The 17,182-nt window shown below is 40.3% G+C and overlaps 3 protein-coding genes across 7 annotated transcripts; 2 read left to right on the forward strand and 1 right to left on the reverse strand.

Annotated features, from left to right (window-relative positions):
• Positions 1-1,947: 1,947 nt before the first annotated feature.
• exosc1 (exosome component 1) lies at positions 1,948-5,975 on the forward strand. 2 transcript variants are annotated; one of them, XM_034025270.2, is made up of 8 exons: positions 1,948-2,052; positions 2,826-2,941; positions 3,336-3,410; positions 3,786-3,874; positions 4,563-4,596; positions 4,739-4,789; positions 4,990-5,074; positions 5,539-5,975. In XM_034025270.2, the coding sequence occupies exons 1-8, from the start codon at positions 2,025-2,027 to the stop codon at positions 5,643-5,645; spliced, it is 585 nt and encodes a 194-aa protein (XP_033881161.1). In that variant the 5' UTR covers positions 1,948-2,024; the 3' UTR covers positions 5,646-5,975. The 2 variants fall into 2 exon arrangements, with proteins under 2 accessions (XP_033881161.1, XP_058882301.1); XM_059026318.1 differs by lacking the exon at positions 1,948-2,052 and adding an exon at positions 2,081-2,313.
• Positions 5,976-6,604: 629 nt separating this feature from the next.
• Positions 6,605-7,433, reverse strand: LOC117415769 (histidine protein methyltransferase 1 homolog). The gene is given in 4 exon segments (XM_059027819.1): positions 6,605-6,653; positions 6,655-6,703; positions 6,706-7,046; positions 7,048-7,433. Coding segments are annotated over 4 exon segments (825 nt in total).
• Positions 7,434-8,091: 658 nt separating this feature from the next.
• Positions 8,092-16,985, forward strand: LOC117416052 (palmitoyltransferase ZDHHC16B-like). Of its 4 annotated transcripts, none has more exons than XM_034027081.3 (11): positions 8,092-8,239; positions 11,036-11,292; positions 11,893-12,087; positions 12,205-12,293; positions 12,566-12,594; positions 12,728-12,861; positions 13,205-13,252; positions 14,271-14,356; positions 14,815-14,938; positions 15,177-15,247; positions 16,039-16,985. In XM_034027081.3, exons 2-11 carry the CDS (start codon positions 11,053-11,055, stop codon positions 16,145-16,147), a joined length of 1,125 nt encoding a protein of 374 aa, XP_033882972.3. In that variant the 5' UTR covers positions 8,092-8,239; positions 11,036-11,052; the 3' UTR covers positions 16,148-16,985. The 4 variants fall into 4 exon arrangements, with proteins under 4 accessions (XP_033882972.3, XP_058882302.1, XP_058882304.1 ...); XM_059026319.1 differs by lacking the exon at positions 8,092-8,239 and adding an exon at positions 8,254-9,382; XM_059026322.1 differs by lacking the exon at positions 8,092-8,239 and adding an exon at positions 9,443-9,730.
• The last annotated feature ends 197 nt before the right edge of the window (positions 16,986-17,182 follow it).

A 17,182-nucleotide genomic window follows, 5' to 3' on the forward strand; every position in this document is an offset into this window, starting at 1 on the left:
AAATGGAGAAAAGTAGTCACTGTGCTGTTTGGTATCATTGTGTGCACCACACTGAACATGGACCACAGAAAGCAAAGGAGAGAGTTGTCTGAGGAGATCAGAAAGAAAGTAATAGACAAGCATGGTAAAGGTAAAGGCTACAAGACCATCTCCAAGCAGCTTGATGTTCCTGTGACAACAGTTGCAAATATTATTAAGAAGTTTAAGGTCCATGGAACTGTAGCCAACCTCCCTGGGTGCGGCCGCAAGAGGAAAATCGACCCCAGATTGAACAGAAGGATAGTGAGAATGGTAGAAAAAGAACCAAGGATAACTGCCAAAGAGATACAAGCTGAACTCCAAGGTGAAGGTATGTCAGTTTTTGATCGCACCATCCGTCGCTTTTTGAGCGAAAGTGGGCTCCATTGAAGAAGACCCAGGAGGACTCCACTTTTGAAAGAAAAACATAAAAAAGCCAGACTAAAATTTGCTAAAATGCATATTGACAAGCCACAATCCTTCTGGGAGAATGTCCTTTGGACAGATGAGTCAAAACTGGAGCTTTTTGGCAAGTCACATCAGCTCTATGTTCACAGACGAAGAAATGAAGCTTTCAAAGAAAAGAACACCATACCTACAGTGAAACATGGAGGAGGCTCGGTTATGTTTTGGGGCTGCTTTGCTGCGCCTGGCACAGGGTGCCTTGAATCTGTGCAGGGCACAATGAAATCTCAAGACTATCAAGACATTCTGGAGCGAAACGTACTGCCCAGTGTCAGAAAGCTCTGTCTCAGTCGCAGGTCATGGGTCCTCCAACAGGATAATGACCCAAAACACACAGCTAAAAGCACCCAAGAATGGATAAGAACAAAACATTGGACTATTCTGAAGTGGCCTTCTATGAGTCCTGATCTGAATCCTGTCGAACATCTATGGAAAGAGCTGAAACTTGCAGTCTGGAGAAGGCACCCATCAAACCTGAGACAGCTGGAGCAGTTTGCTCAGGAAGAGTGGGCCAAACTACCTGTTAACAGGTGCAGAAGTCTCATTGAGAGCTACAGAAAACGTTTGATTGCAGTGATTGCCTCTAAAGGTTGTGCAACAAAATATTAGGTTAGCGGTCCCATCATTTTTGTCCATGCCATTTTCATTTGTTTTCTTATTTACAATATTATGTTGAATAAAAAATCAAAAGCAAAGTCTGATTTCTATTAAATATGGAATAAACAATGGTGGATGCCAATTACTTTTGTCAGTTTCAAGTTATTTCAGAGAAAATTGTGCATTCTTCGTTTTTTGTGGAGGGGTACCAACAAATTTGAGCACGTCTGTTTTTAATATAATAAACCTATTTAGGGAACTATGGGTGTACTACAGTTCATTTTTATTAACCGTGTTGCATTACCAATGTAGAATTACTAAAATAATCTTAATAAAGATTATTTGACAAATATTTCAACCAGAAGCTTTTTACTTTATTAGTTTATTTTAGTATTATTACATAGTCTACTGTCGTTTTATAGTTAAGGATGCTACATTAGAAGATCTACTTATAATAAATACTATTAATGCTGGTTAAAAGCTGATTGGGCCATTTACCACTAGTGCATATAGGCATGGCAATGCACTAAAGAAAACAGGCTTAAAGGAGTGATGACCAGACCAGCGCTTTAAAAATATTTATTTTATTCAGTTTGTATTAGTGAAAGCAACCTTATAACTGGTCACATTTTAATTAATTAAAAATCTTTTAACACACAACTTTACATTTTACACATTTGTTCCATATGGTCACATTCCTTAAAATTGTTTAAATAAATCATATAACATAATAATCTTCATATAATTTGGTCCCTATGGGTGCAACACTCGTTAAAGTGCGAAATGAATGTATAAATTTTGAGGCTTGACCAACAGTAACAGTGCCACACCTAAGATGGCGACGCTAGTATACTTGTGGCCTCCTAACCAATCTAGCCAATGGTGGTGCATGTTGATTCCTCTGTTGCAGCCAATCAGTTCACGGTTTGTTCTTCTGAAAAAATATGTCTCCAATGAAGCTGTGTGTTCCAGGTGAGATGGTTAAAAAACTTGAAATTGTGTTTAATTAGGGAAATATTCTGGAATCAAACAGCGATATTACAAAAACGAGCATGCGATAAGTACCCGAAGACTGTAAACTTGCGTATAAATGGCCTTTTATTGATGGTTAGGTGTACATGGGCTGTGCTTGTGTTTATTATAATTTGGACAGGGTGTGACTAGCATGTTTTCAAGTTTGGGAATTCACTTGAGACACTCCACTCGAGACCACCGTTATGAAATGCGCAAAGTGTACGTTAATACGAGTTCTTGTTCATGTTTGAGGCTTGTTTGCAAACGTGTGAGAGCCCGTACTACAAACTATGTCTGTAATGTTCGTGCAACGTGTGTTTGCCCGCAGGCGTTCTGACTGAGTTCCAGTCATACCACCACCCGATTTTGTAATTTGTTTTTAAATTCTTCTCACCAGATATATTTATCCATTTTAATTTGTTTTTAATGCTTTTTTTCAGACTTTTCCTAATGTATTGCCTGGTTAATTGCATTCAGCCCTTTGGCAGAGGCGGATAGTACGCTTCTCAACATGCACTGCTAAAAATAATGGCTCCTAATTAAAAACTTCAAATGGAAATGCTAGGTTAGATAGACAACTGGTTTTACGAGTTGCATGTTTAGCTAAACTCAGTAGTGCAGTATGATTACTATATATTGTTTTAAACTGTGTGGGGGCAGCCGTCACTTTTGCAGGAGATTAATTGGATTGCTAGCGGTGTCAATAAATGTGAATGTGCATATCTTTGCAGGTGAGAGGCTGTGCAGCATCGAGGACTGTATTGCGGGGGTTGGGACTTACTCGCGGCACGGCTACATCTTGGCTTCCCTCGCTGGCTACGTGCTGAAGAAAAATGAGGGAGAAGAGGCGAGTAATGGAGTACAGAATAGTTTGTTCACAAACATAAAAACTCGTGTTATACATATTTCAGATCTTGTCACATTTCAGGTTAATGTAATCCAGATGTTCTCAAACTGGGTTGCAGAAAGGGTTCAAGCTAGCCTGTGTAATAAAACGATACCGATGACGACTGCAACCCAAACTTGTGTTTGCTTGGATTCTTATAGGTTTCAATAGAATCCTTCAAAGGAGTTTGAGAACCACCAGTCTTATCAAACAGTTTTATTAAACAACAAAGTATTTATCTAATGAACAAAAAGGGTGGTTTTAAAGAGTTTGAGACTTGTGGATCATACGTTTTACCTGGATAATAATGTTTTGAGAATTTCCTTTTATTAAGTAGACTTTGTCTCTGTTGCAGCTGCCAGTGATCTCTGTTGTGAGAGAGACAGAAGCTCAGCTCCTGCCTGATGTTGGTGCCATAGTAACTTGCAAGGTAAGAGGGAAAACTCTGCAGCCTGCTAATGTGGGGTGGGTGAACTTTTTTTTTTGCGTGTTCTCCTCCGTTGTTAGCCCAGTGCATGTGTGAGGATTCTGTATCAAATAAGCAGTTGGTGGCCTGGATTTTACATAACTGGGTATTTCAGTCTCAGAAACAGAAATAGGCATCATAGAATAATGGACAAAGCTAGTCTTTTAAAGTTGGACAGTGTAGTTTTTAATAATATTTAACATTTAATTTTTTTAAGTTTAGGTTAAGTTAAAGCTCCTTTTCATTAAGAAATGTAATGCCTGTATCATTCAATGATGTTGACAATGTACTACTTTTATTATGGGCATTTTAAAGCCTTTTTCTTTCTTTGGCCTGCAGGTGACCAGTATAAACCCAAGGTTTGCTAAGGTTCACATCCTTTATGTGGGGTCAACCCCCCTAAAGGACAAATTCAGAGGAACGATAAGGTACTGTTGACCTGATGGTATCTCAACAATAATTCTTAAATGTACCTTTTTTAATAACTTTTTTTTTTTAAGTGTCTGAGTATCTGTCATTTTTAAAACAGTTGCTGTGTTGAATGCTTGTATATATTTCAGAGTATTATAGTTTAATTTAACTATAACATTCTTAGTGGTTCAAATGTTATCTTTTGGTTTTGAATACAACTACACAGAGGATAATACTTGGACCGTCTTTTACAACGCTGTAATTCACAGGGGCCCGAGGGATATGTACTCCCGTCAGGACTGTGGGTTTGAATTACAGTAATAAATACTGTGTCTTTTTATATTTTATATACTATCGTTTCTTTTTCTGGTTTTCCCTTGAGTAAAACTTTTCAGTGAAGAGCCTTCATCAGTGTGATTAGTATTTTTTGTATTTTAGTTTAGAATCTATAATTCAGTGTTGAATGTGCCCATGGATTGTGTACCCCCTTCCCCCAGAACAAAACAAGAAAACTCTAGCAGCATGCTTAGGTTTCCCTGTATACTGAGGTTATACACACTTCACTGACCTTTCCAGGAATCGCTGTAGTAGTAATCTCTTATCAGACCCACTGAAAGAACGTCCGTTTGCACACATGTATTTCTGTTGATGTAAATGTCCAACCAGGTGACCTATCCAATATATATATATATATATTTTTTGTAGAAAAGAAGATGTCCGAGCAACAGAAAAAGATAAGGTAATCTTTTAAAGTATGCTAACAGTTTGTATCTCCTTATTTTGGCTGGGATAGGTATAGAAATGAAACGGTCTCAATTTCCCCCTATGCCTAACCCGACCACCTAGTAAATGTTTGGTAACCTTTATTTTATTGGTTTCAGGTGGAGATCTACAAAAGTTTCAGACCTGGAGACATTGTTCTAGCAAAAGTGGTATCCTTTTTAAAATCAGAGCAGACAGTTTGAAGAGCTGGTGTGCAGTGTAACTGGTAACCACACATCATTTGTGAGCAGGATGTACACTTGAGATTGTGAGGCGAAGTTCTGTGTAAGTTCATTGCACAAGTGGGCTTTTACAAATGTTGGATACAGTGGGCTTTTAGTGGCCAGTGTTATCTTTAACCTGTTAACAGATCTCCCTGGGTGACGTACAGTCCAATTACCTCCTGACGACAGCAGAGAATGAGCTGGGGGTAGTGGTGGCGCACAGTGAGGCAGGTGAGGCTCTGTGGAGAAACGCAGAATCTTGTCAGAATTTCAACAGGAGGAACGGAGCCCCCTCTGCTTGTTTGACAAATGAAGATTCCACTAACAAATGTATACTATGTGTTCACTGACTAATGCTGGCAAGGTGTAATTAAGTAGAGCAACAATGCCATCATCTACACGCATAACCTCTAAATGTTAAACCTTTCCTTTGAAAAATGTTATACTTTTAATTAGTTATTCTGAGGTGCCATCTACCTCATGAAAGATCCCATGCTAGCTCCATAATGTTGCCAGTTCTAATACTACATACATCAACTTCCCTAATTCATTTGTGAAAAGTTCTGACTCCAACATTGACCCCTATTAGAGGTAATGTTAGGGGAGACCTAATGCTTCTATCTGAAAAGGTGCTGATGATCTGTCAGCTGCTTTAGCAGTAGACCTTTATACAGTGTTTGTGTGTTTCCTTGCAGGGGCACAGATGGTGCCCATCAGCTGGTGTGAGATGCAGTGCCCCAGAACTCATGCCAAGGAGTTCCGGAAGGTGGCGAGAGTGCAGCCAGAGTACCTTCAGGCATGAAGTCACAGATGAACTCTCCTGAGACAGTATCCCAACAGAGAACCTGGAGCACACAGCCTCCCAAGAGACACCTTCATTATTTACTCATTGGAAAACTGAACGGAAAATAAATGTATCTTCAGAACATGTCACATGAACTGGAGAGGGCATTGTTTTTGAAGTCTGAAGGTACCCTGTTCCTCCCAGTCAAGGACACTTAAACATTAAGAAGAACTTGATTACAGCGTATTTTACAGTAGATTCAAATACAAGTTTTATGTTGATGGATTTAAATGCTCCATGTGAAAAAAGACCCAATTTAATAAAAGAGTAAACTATTTTATAACAGACTATGGTGGTGTTGAATTGTTTTACTTTTCTAGACAAGTTTAATTATTCTCTTAAGGGATTTAATATCTTTATATGGGAACAATAGCACTAGTACAGTCAGGCAGTTGCTGGCAGGCGCCATAACAGGGGAACATATCCCATTATTTATTTTGATATAAAAACGTATATAGATATTGCGGTTTTTACATGCTCATACCTGCAATACATGGAGCACAATGTACTGCATTGGTACATGATGTAATCAGGAGGGAACCCATGGGCTGCAACTTTTTTCTTGACACTTGTTTAAGCACAAAATAAAGTAATTTTGCTACATTTATAACACAGTTTAGCTTTCACAGTGCTGTAACTTTACTGTAGGCTCATGTATACATACATAACTAAAGCAAGTGTTCATAAATCATAATTGGTTATAAGAACATAAAGTTTACAAATGAGAGGAGGCCATTTGGCCCATCTTGCTCGTTAGTAGCTTATTGATCCCAGAATCTCATCAAGCAGCTTCTTGAAGCTTCAACAACATTACTGGGGAGATGGTTCCAGTTATAATTTGCAGCCTATTGTCCTGGAAAGACTTTCCCCCTGACCAATCCCATATCTGTGTGGGGTTATTGCTGCCCTCACTTAAGTTAGTGTCTCTTCTTGAAGCTCAAAGCCATCACGTGCCTCTTAAGCCCTCCCTTCCTGGCTCTTGATGTTGAAAACAGCTTTCTGTTCCACAAAACTCGAAGGCCTCCCCCAACCCCAAAGTAATGTGCCTTGGTAGCCAGGTACACAAGGCCTGCTGGTGTGAGAAGCTGCAAGAACCCCTCATGCAGGGAGGGATAGTAGGCTGTGTTGTAGATTGTCTCTGAGGTGAAGATGAGATTGTACTGTAGAAGTGGCTCGCTGCTCCGCACAAGGGGAAGAAAGCTGGCCCAGTCTCCTGAGAAGAACCTACACCTGGCCAGTCCTGCCTGTGGGGGGAGCTCTGGTGATTTCTTCTTTGAGGCTGAGCCGTCCGAGTCCCTTTCCTCATCCTCATCATTGTCATCGCCGTTAAGCAGCACGTTTGGCAGCGTCAGTTCCTCTCACTGTGCTGTTGTAATCCTGGAAGTGAACCTCCTTGGCCCCTCACTTTAGAGCCAAGATTCCTAGCAATCCAGCCCCACAGCCAAGGTCGAGCACTCGTTTCCCAGAGAAGGTCTCTCCATCGCTCTCCAGGTGCTCAAGGAGGTCAATGGTGCACTCCCAAATGTGTAAGTCACCCTCGTACACCCCCGAGATGAGGTTGGAGTGAGAGCCGATGTTCTGGGACAGGATTGTTTCCCGGTCAGCACGTTCAGAGGCTGTTTGCCCTAGCACAGACTCATTGAGGTAATGGATTGGGGGTAGCGTTCCCAAGGAAAAGGTCTCGGTGACTGTGTTCGCCAGTAGGTGCTCACAGTCCTGGGGGGATATGCTCCTTGCCTTATGCATATAAAGAATTACATTTTTCGGCTTTATTATTATTATTTTATTATTATTATTCATTCATTTTAGCGTTTAGGAAAAGTAATTCCTTAATTAAAAGTTATGTTTTCTTTTACCCTCCTTGTGGTGTGCAAACATTTAACGAGTAGGTCCCATGCAGGTTTCATATATAATTCCATGTAGGCAAAACACTAGTAGTGGTAGTATCTTTGTATTATGCAAAAAACATATGTTCTGCTATATAGTGCAAACCGTTAAAAGGCAAAATAAAAGAAAAAAAACGGCCACACATTATAAAAGTATAAGCAATCGTATTTTAAACAGGGATTGCCTCAGAGTAAAATTGTTAAAACCCGTTTGGAGGTTATTTACATTGTAGAACTACTTTTTCAAGTTTCGTCTTCTCCTCGGCCGCACCCAGCAAAGGAGAGTCCGTTTCTACCTCCACATCAAAATTAAAACTGAACGCCATTCCCCATACAACCCTTTACAACAGACTTATAATAAACACGACTAAATGTGTGTGTGTATAATATTAAGTAGTCTGTTCGACATGCAGTTTGGTCCAGTATTTTTGAGTTGTTGATATTTCTGAGAAGTGTAGTTGCTTTTCTGTAGACTACATTTTCCAGAAACTGACATGCGCCTGCGCTGTGTCAGACAGTCCCCGTTGATGGAGACAGCTCGGGGACTAGGAGAGAAGATCAAGAATTATATTTATTTTCAACCCACATCTCTGATAATAAGAACCCATTTGGGATCAACATGAGCTGAGACAGCCTGCCGTCTAAGTGGTATCACAACCGGGCCAGGTAATACACAAACCAAGGACTGTGCCAATGGACTCTCATGTATATCGGATGAATAGTACGGCAGCTAGTTTCTGCTGAATATTTTGCGGTAGGGTAAAATGACCAGGATATGGGAATTTTTTTAGTGATGCATTTAACAGAGACGGTTGTTTGCTGTCTATAGTTCTGCAACAAGAATATTGGCTCTTGACTTTATATCATATGATTTCAATATGATTTCACATAGCTGTATACCAACGGTACATTGTAAATGACATTCATTTTTGGTATGAAGATTAAAAGCGTGCCTTTTCGGACTGTAAAATTGAGGCATGGAGTCGGAACTCAGGATGTCTGATAATATATTTTAATCCCGAATTTAATATAAGCGTTGGAAAGAGGTATGAAGGATCATCGGAGTGCCTATCTGAACAGCATGCTATAAGGTCGGCTATGGGGTGCGTTGCAAATCACATAGCGCCTATCAAAGCATGTGCCACTAGCAGGCAGCCGCGCTTACCTGTGTTATTTAGTGTTTTTACATTATACAAAGGCATCAGCAATTTCAAACTACTGCGTGATCACACTTGCTGCTGTGCAGGATGTGTTCGACTGCACCTTCTATCAGCCAGCACCCTTGCTAGATTTCATATACTGATAATGCGTTTTACAGGTTTGCTAGTTTGGAAAACGGCATTGTTGTAAACGGTTTACATGACAAAGAATACTATTGACACGCCATTGCAGACGAATTGCATTTCAAAACTTTGTAAGGTTAATACCGTCCTGTATTACAACAGCTTACAGTTGACTTTTTGCTCATTAAACACTGAGATAAAGTTACCATCTGGGGGCGGACTATATTTAGACATTAAGTATAAATCGTGTCTTGCCCCTTGTTAAAAGAACTAAGTTGGCAGTGAAAGTAGTGCGCGGTCTTTGTTGAGATCATCATTTGTGTACAGTACAGCCACTTGCTTGGAACAATCGTTTGAGACATCATCATGGGTGTTCGTAAAGGTGGGAGATCGGACATCCTGAAGAAAGTTTCAGGGATTCGGAAGATCCACCGTTTAAAAAAGAGAAATACAAATAAAATCATAAATAATAAAATCGCTGCTGGAGACGAGGGACGCGCGAACGGGAGATCAATACACATAAAAGGTGAGACTTAAGAGGAACTATAAAGTATGAACGGGGGAAAAAAATTGTAGGTATCAGTGGATAGAGAAGCTCGAACGTCATCGTTCTTAGAACAATACATTGTGAGACTAATATGCAAAATTAAGAGTTCTTGAGTGCCTTATTTCAGTTTCATATACAGTAAGTGTTGCGTGTGGGGGCCTGTATAGGAACTGTTGGGTATTTTAGGTAATTGTTACATGTGTTGTGGTTTATTGGATACGTTGATGTCTATTGGTTGAGAAACCGGAAACAAAGTTATAAGAAAAAAAAAACGTCCTGCTGGCCAAATTCCTACCAGACAATATCTGGAAGATCGGTCATTTTAAGGTAACAGAAATACAGTCATCAGAGTTCACAATTTGTGTTATTTAAAAGCTTGAGAAGGTGTAATGTAATATCTACTACTTCAAATAGCTGCAGAAACTACTGGTACTCCCATCATGAGATGTTGGCAAGCAGGTCTAAGGGAAGGAGAAGGGTCAAATAATACAAAAATAACAATGCGCAAAAACACGAACACCATTACTGTGGGACACTGCAACTTTAAAAGACTGTTAGCTGTTAAAAGAGATTGGAGATTGTATAAACCTATCAGGGTTTTATTCACAGTCTGTGCTAAAGGTATGTGACAGCATGCTAAAAAGGGATTGATAGAACAGCAATACATGTTTGAGCTTTAGGTTGTGTGATGATTCTTTCATTGACTTTGTGCAGAATGGCAATGCGACAGTGTGTGCCAAAGCATGCTTCATGAGTGACAGAAACTTTATTGTTAGTTTGTTTCTCATAATAGATCACCATCACCAGCTAGGGAGTCTTTCTAATTTCATACAGAAATTCTAGGGCCTGGATGCTGTTTGTTGACTTTATTACTTTATTGACTTTATCCATCATGTTATCTGAACATCTACGCTGCAGGGATCACATTCACTGCTTGACACGATGAATTTATAATGGCAAGACGCTGGAGTGTTGGTGTGCTGCATGCCAGGCTGTATGTAGTTGCAGCATTAAATATTTACAGGCAGCCCTGCAGGCTCCTTCACCCACGTGTAAATAATACTAAGGTAGGATATCGGTTTATTCCCTGTTCAATTAAGAGTCCATTGCTAAATTAGCTGCCCTTTACATTGTTGTGGTATGTGGATGGACGTCCTTGGAATGTGGTCTTGTTCTGTAAGCAGCTAAGTTGGCCCAGGTCAAGCAGGCATCTAGGGTTTTCATACAGATGTTATCTATTAACAAACATGATGTGCACCTCCTTTTTTTGTTTTGCATCATTATTAACCCATTAAGTACCAGAAAAATGTATTTGGGTAAAAAATAAGAACACAAGCAGTAGTTATGTAATTTGATGCATTACATTTAGACTTAACTTTTACGGTTAACAAAATTTGAGTAAGTTAAAATAACAATGTAGGTAAAGAGTACATTTAAATAACAGTCAGGAGCCAGTTAAAATGCTCCAAAGTAGCCTGTCCTCAAATGAAGACAATGGCACTTAATTGGTTAAGTTAATGAAATTAATTTCCAAACCAAATCCATGCAAATGTACTTTACCTAAAGACTGTAGGTGTTCCAATCTCTCCTGTACAAATCCCTTTCAGTAAGTTGAGTGTGTCTGTGCTGCAGTGTGTTGCAGGAGGGGCATGCAGGGCCGCACGCGGCTCTTCGCCTGTGCCATGCGTTTGTTCCTGCGATGTTTCCGGCTGGGCCAGAGGCGTGGCCGCAGTAAGCTGCTGAAGAGAGCCGGGGAGCTGTGGAGCTACGGGAAGCTGTGTGCGAAATCACTGTTCTACAACTCCCTCACAAACAGTGACGTCATCATCGACTCGCTGTTTGAACCCATCTACTGGCTGGTGGACCACGTCACTCGCTGGTTTGGGGTGGTAAGTGAGCGGGGCACATATCACACAATGGGGCTTTGCTACATACTAGAGGCGATGAGTCTGAAAAGTCCAAATCAAGGTTAATAAATCCAGCCTTGTATAAAATAGTCGCAGTTTGAATCTTTAAGAATTGGTGGACTGAATGACTTTGCTTTTACTTTAAAGTCCTTGCTGCAATTACAGCATTTCACTACAAAGAGGAAATAGTTCTGCCATAATGTTTTTAATCAGATCATTATATATATATATGAGAGGCTGTGTGGTCCAGTGGTTAAAGAAACAGGCTTGTAACCAGGAGGTCCCCGGTTTAAATCCCACCTCAGCCTCTGACTCATTGTGTGACCTTGAGCAAGTCACTTAACCTCCTTGTGCTCCGTCTTTCGGGTGAGACGTAGTTGTAAGTGACTCTGCAGCTGATGCATAGTTCACACCCTAGTCTCTGTAAGTCGCCTTGGATAAAGGCGTCTGCTAAATAAACAAATAATAATAATAATAATAAATAATATATATATATATATATATATATATATATATATATATATATATATATATAGTGAGTATGGTCACTTGGAAGTGAACTGAGATGCTTTTCTCCCCCAGGTGTTTGTGTGCTTAGTCGTTGTGCTGACCAGCTCCATCGTGCTCATTGTGTATATCTGCTTGCTGCCTCTCATCCTGGACACCTACAGCCCAGCCTGGATCATCTGGCATGTCTGCTACGGGCACTGGAACCTGCTCATGATTGTCTTTCATTATTACAAGGCAGCCAGGACCTCACCAGGCTGCCCTCCCCAGGTACACAGCCCCCCTACTGGGGGTATACGGGACTCACTGAGGGCAGGGAGGTTAATGAGGGCTGTGTGGCATTCACAGGCAACGGAAAATCAATTGTGTTTTAATTTTTATTTCCAGGTGAAAACTGACAGTCCTTCAGTGTCCATCTGCAAAAAGTGTATAGCACCGAAACCACCCAGGACACACCACTGTAGCATCTGCATCCGGTAAGGAAGTGTGTTCAATCCTGCCTGATCTGCAGCTGGTTTAATCAGGGATCTGTAATTAAATGATTTTATGAGAGAAGGAGGAGACTTCTACACCAACATTTCAGAGTGAGCCATGCACATGCCTCACCTAAACTGAAGGCTTTGTTAATATTTGTACCAGTCTAGTGATTTTGTTACTGTGAAATGATATCCTGAGCAGACTCTATTTCATGTGTTTGTATTGTGTCACCTAATGGTAAATGTTTTAATTCCATATTTTGTTCTCGCAGATGTATATTGAAAATGGACCACCACTGCCGTATCCTTTTTCTAAAGAACAGTGGTGAATAGCTGGCATGCAGGCACACTTATGAGTCCATAGGATTTTGATTCTATTAGTATAATGGAAACTGTGACTTCAATTATTTTCCTTAACTGGCTTCCCTCCCCAGCCTGGCTCAATAACTGTGTGGGCCACTTTAACCATCGCTACTTCTTCTCGTTCTGCCTCTTCATGACGATGGGCTGTCTGTACTGCAGCATCAGCAGCCGCGACATGTTCATCGATGCCTACAATGCTGTAGAGGTGAGGGCCTGTTCTGTCTGCCAGCTTATCTCTGCCTCCACATTCAGCCCCCTCTGCTGCCTCTGTTTTCTCATTTAATTGAAAATTGAGCTACAGAGCTTAAACAGACTACATAACAGTGAGTAATAACTATATATAATTACACTGCTCCTGTCCTTCCCCAACTCCAGTCTTCAATTCCTCTTGTTTTATCTCAGACCAGCCTCATGGCTCCAGCACACCCTGTCACCCTTTTGCAAATCTAACACCCCACATTCCCATTCCACCCTGGAGAGGACTCTGAACAGGGAGTGGTGTGCATGTGATGTTATTAACTCTGCCCGTGTTTGCATTGTCTCAATAGCAGATGAAGAGTGCTGACCACTTGAGGCTCAGGGTGACAGTGTCTGAGGTGGGGCTGCCATTCAGTTTTGTGTCTCTGAGAACCTTAGCAGGGCAGGTAGTAGAGAGCCTGCATCCTGCTGGGCAGTATCTGAGGCTGGCAGTGTTACATACATATCTCTACCTAATAAAAACTAGATGCCTGTACTGTTGCACATTTGTACCTGCCAATAAATAGCACCCATATTCCCATTAACTTTACCTATTAAAATGTCAGTGTGTTTACCTACCTACACATTTGTGACATGTTTTGACCTTTTAAAGTCCCTTTCACAAGCACAGCTAAGCACAAACTGCCCTGTTGTATCTGTATTTAACCTTTACTGCCTTATATAGTACAATATGCAAAGTTTCTATGTTCGTCATCTGTACCCATTTGCAGTGTCTGTACCTTTCAGTGAATTCTCTAAGTACCCAGCTGTGAACTAAATCTGTGTGTGTATTAACAAGTTGGTGATTTCTGTCCACACTGCCAAGATACTGTCCAGTGAGGATAATACTGTCTTATTAATGACCTTCCTGTGCGTCAGTGCTTCTGTGGTGTGAACTAGCTGTAGAACGTTTTATTTTTCCCAAATGTATTACCAAAAGTTATTTTCTTAATATAAAAGTTAGGTTTTGTTATTTCAGTCTCGCATATGGGTATTCATTTATTAAATAAAAAATATCAACCAATAGATACGATTATCAATTAATGCAGCCCTGAAGTAACATTGGAAGCAGTTCTTGAAACCTTTGCAGTTGCTCTCCAGAAGTATCCTACAATGCCATGCGGTCACTGCTTAATTATTGGAAATTGTGTCCGAGTAGAGAAAACAAGATTTACAATCCCGGTGTTTGGCTCAGCAACTTTCTCCTATTTTTAGATTCTAGCTACAGTGCTAGCCCGGGTAGCCTTTGATCTGTCACAGATTTATTGTGTTTTAAGAGCAGTGTCTTCCTGGTGGGATGGGTAGGTTTGGATCAGACTGAGCTTTATATGGATTGATTGTGTGTGCGTTGTGTTTTATTTTTCCTTCTCTTATTAGACATACTACCAGACTCCACCCCCTCCCTTCACCTTCAAGGAGAGGGTGTTTCACAAGTGCATCATATACCTTTGGGTGCTCTGCAGGTACAGTAACATCGTTGACTGCTCTTGCAGTGGCCTTGCTTTAAAAAAAAAAAAAAACGCTATACCCCCTGCCAGTGGCAACCCACAAAACATGCGTTCCCCAGATTAACCTATTATTTGCAGAGCAGTTGGTACTAACTGTATTAAGTCTGGTAAACTTGCTGATGAAATCCCGGACAAAACAGACACAGGTCTCACACATGCGCTGGGGTTGGAGAAAGGCAGGTATACAGATACTGTTTGCATGAATTAATAATCCGCAACAACCCATATATCGTATATGGAATATACCATTGAAGTGAGGGGAATAGTTATTACGAATGTTGAGAATTGCAAATAACAAGAGAGTATTTTGTGGAAATCAAGGACATTTATGTGGCTGCGAGATTAGTGCAGGATTCAGTTTTCATGTTTCCTATATTTTCTCAGATTTCTCCTGCCATGACTTCCCCCTGCAGCTCGGTGGCACTAGCTCTGGGAGGTCTGACTCTGTGGCATGCAATGCTCATCTCCCGGGGAGAGACCAGCATTGAGAGACACATCAACCACAAGGAAAAGCACCGGCTTGAGAAGAAGGGCAAGGTGAGAGGTGCTTTCAGGGAGTGGGTGATCTGCATTGGCTGGTGGTTTGAATATTTAGTATTTAGAATATTCTGGTCTTGAGCATCTTGCAACATCCATCTGAAAACAAAGGAGTACTCAGACCACGAAGTTAATAGGAGTGGGATTTGTGATAGCCATTCACTGCGTATGCAGTAAATAACATGCATAGTTTCCAGCATTGAAGAAACCTGCTCAGACTGCTCTCCTCTTTCGGCAGGTTTTCCGGAACATTTTCCACTATGGTCGCATGAATAACTGGAAGGTGTTCTTTGGAGTTGAGACAAGAAGGTAACAAAATCCACTGTTACTTAATTCTATATTGTAATCTTACTCTTTGATCAAGTTGCTGATCATCATCACAGATGTTTAACTGAGCCTGCACATCAAGAACAGATAATTTGTGAGAGCAGCTTCACTACAGGTAATTCAGATCTAGAAGATGTGTTATTTAACTGGTTAAATAACAAATTAATACAAATGTTTGGATACAGAAGGGATGGATTTCTAATTACTAAGGTAATGTGGTAATATTGTAAGCTTGGCTAAAGTGCTGGAGTTTCATATAGTGGTACATCTCTTCCCACACCATCACATACAAAGCTACAGAACAGATTGCCAACCAATGATTTAGAAATCTGTTTTCTTATTCTAAAGTACTGCTAACATTATGCCTGCCTCCCTTTTATTGTACTGAGAATCTTTTTTTTTTAGTAAATATTTCAGATACAGTGCTATAAACTACATACTGATCATTTTAACCTGACCAAATTGCAGCTACACCTTTGGAATGAGTTTGAACTACACTACCTGAAGTGATTAAGAACCAGGAAGCAGCAGCAGCAGCAGCAAGGGTTCTACTCTGTTCCAATCTTCATATTCCAAATTAAAGTTCAAAATATAATATTGTTAGTGCTAATAAAAGGGAAGTAAATATTGTAAAACCTTGTTTAGCGTTCGAAGAGGGGAATTATTCAAGAGGCTATGGATTTACACTTATAGAATGAAATCTGCAATACTAATGAATGATCAGAAAGTTGCAGCAGCCATTAATCCTTATCTTGTTTCTCTTTTGTCTGCAGTCACTGGTTGACTCGAGTGCTCCTGCCATCGGCACACCCTCCTTATGGAGATGGCCTGACCTGGACCCACTCTCCAACTGCCACCAGGAGAACCTTGCTGGCAATCTAACCGTCTTCTAATTTCATCAAGAACAAGTACTAGCCCTCTAACCGGCCCTCCTGGCCCCATCATTGAGGACTGTAATGCTTACCTGGAGGGTCCGCTCTAGACAAGACTGCCTTGTAACCCACCCAGCTGTCATCTCTGCCAAATACAGGTCACAGAGACTGCTGTTTGATTTTAGTGTTTGTGTGGAAATCCCCAGTATTCATATTTTCTCATTATGCAAACCCCTCTGTATATATTGTTTTGTTGTATCCCATCCATTTCTTCCATTATTTTAAAGTGTTTTATCTTGTCCCCTTGTCTGTGCGGGGCTTGTTTTTATTGAAGTACTGTAAAGTGACCAGTTAGGCTGGAGTGGGTGACATGAGCTTGGTGTGAGGTGTGTCTAACAGGGGAAGGTTGATTAATCCAGGCCCTCCAGCACAGTCTCCATCTACAGACAATGTGAACTGCCAACAAGCTGTAAGTGGACCCTACTCACTGTGTTGCTATTGCACCTTGGGGCCCAAACAAAGCAATAAATGTGTACATTCCAGGCTGCTACAAATTTGACCCCACCACACCTGAATGGAATTTGAATTGGAGATGCACATTTTCTGTGGGTGTTTGTTACTAAGTTACTGTGATTTTGATAATTAAAAAATAACCTGTTTTTTTAAATAAATTAAATGTTGAAGGATGGTTGTTTGTTAATCCTGACCACAGCTAGGCCTCCATTTATTCTAAGGTGAAAAAGTATTTAAGTTTTTTTTTTACTTTTATATACCAGCAATACAAATCTTTTTTCATAACATTAAAGAAAATAAATCACATCCATAATTTAAAAAAAAAAAAAAAAAAACATTTATTGAAATATTATGTTATAGATATACTTTATATACTGTAAGCCATAAATATTTGCAATTTATGATGTGTTTTTCATGCATGAAAAAAAAAACATTTTTGGCACAAGTATCTAATTCCACTAACAACGCATACTTCGTATATTGCAACATGTTGCCAATATTTCTGGAGCAAAATAGGTTTTAATGGTGGGAT

The sequence above is a fragment of the Acipenser ruthenus genome, chromosome 7 (assembly GCF_902713425.1).
Source record: "Acipenser ruthenus chromosome 7, fAciRut3.2 maternal haplotype, whole genome shotgun sequence".
Classification (NCBI taxonomy): Eukaryota; Metazoa; Chordata; class Actinopteri; order Acipenseriformes; family Acipenseridae; genus Acipenser; species Acipenser ruthenus.

Bases quoted from the DNA above. Each gene is read 5' to 3' on its own strand.
- exosc1 (XM_034025270.2), top strand. From the start codon at position 2,025: ATGTCTCCAATGAAGCTGTGTGTTCCAG. The intron at 2,053-2,825 runs GTGAGATGGTTA...ATATCTTTGCAG, and splicing joins AATGAAGCTGTGTGTTCCAG to GTGAGAGGCTGTGCAGCATC. The intron at 4,597-4,738 runs GTAATCTTTTAA...TATTGGTTTCAG, and splicing joins GAGCAACAGAAAAAGATAAG to GTGGAGATCTACAAAAGTTT.
- LOC117416052 (XM_059026319.1), top strand. From the start codon at position 9,223: ATGGGTGTTCGTAAAGGTGGGAGATCGGACATCCTGAAGAAAGTTTCA. The intron at 9,383-11,035 runs GTGAGACTTAAG...TCTGTGCTGCAG, and splicing joins GAGATCAATACACATAAAAG to TGTGTTGCAGGAGGGGCATG. The intron at 12,862-13,204 runs GTGAGGGCCTGT...TTGTCTCAATAG, and splicing joins ATGCCTACAATGCTGTAGAG to CAGATGAAGAGTGCTGACCA.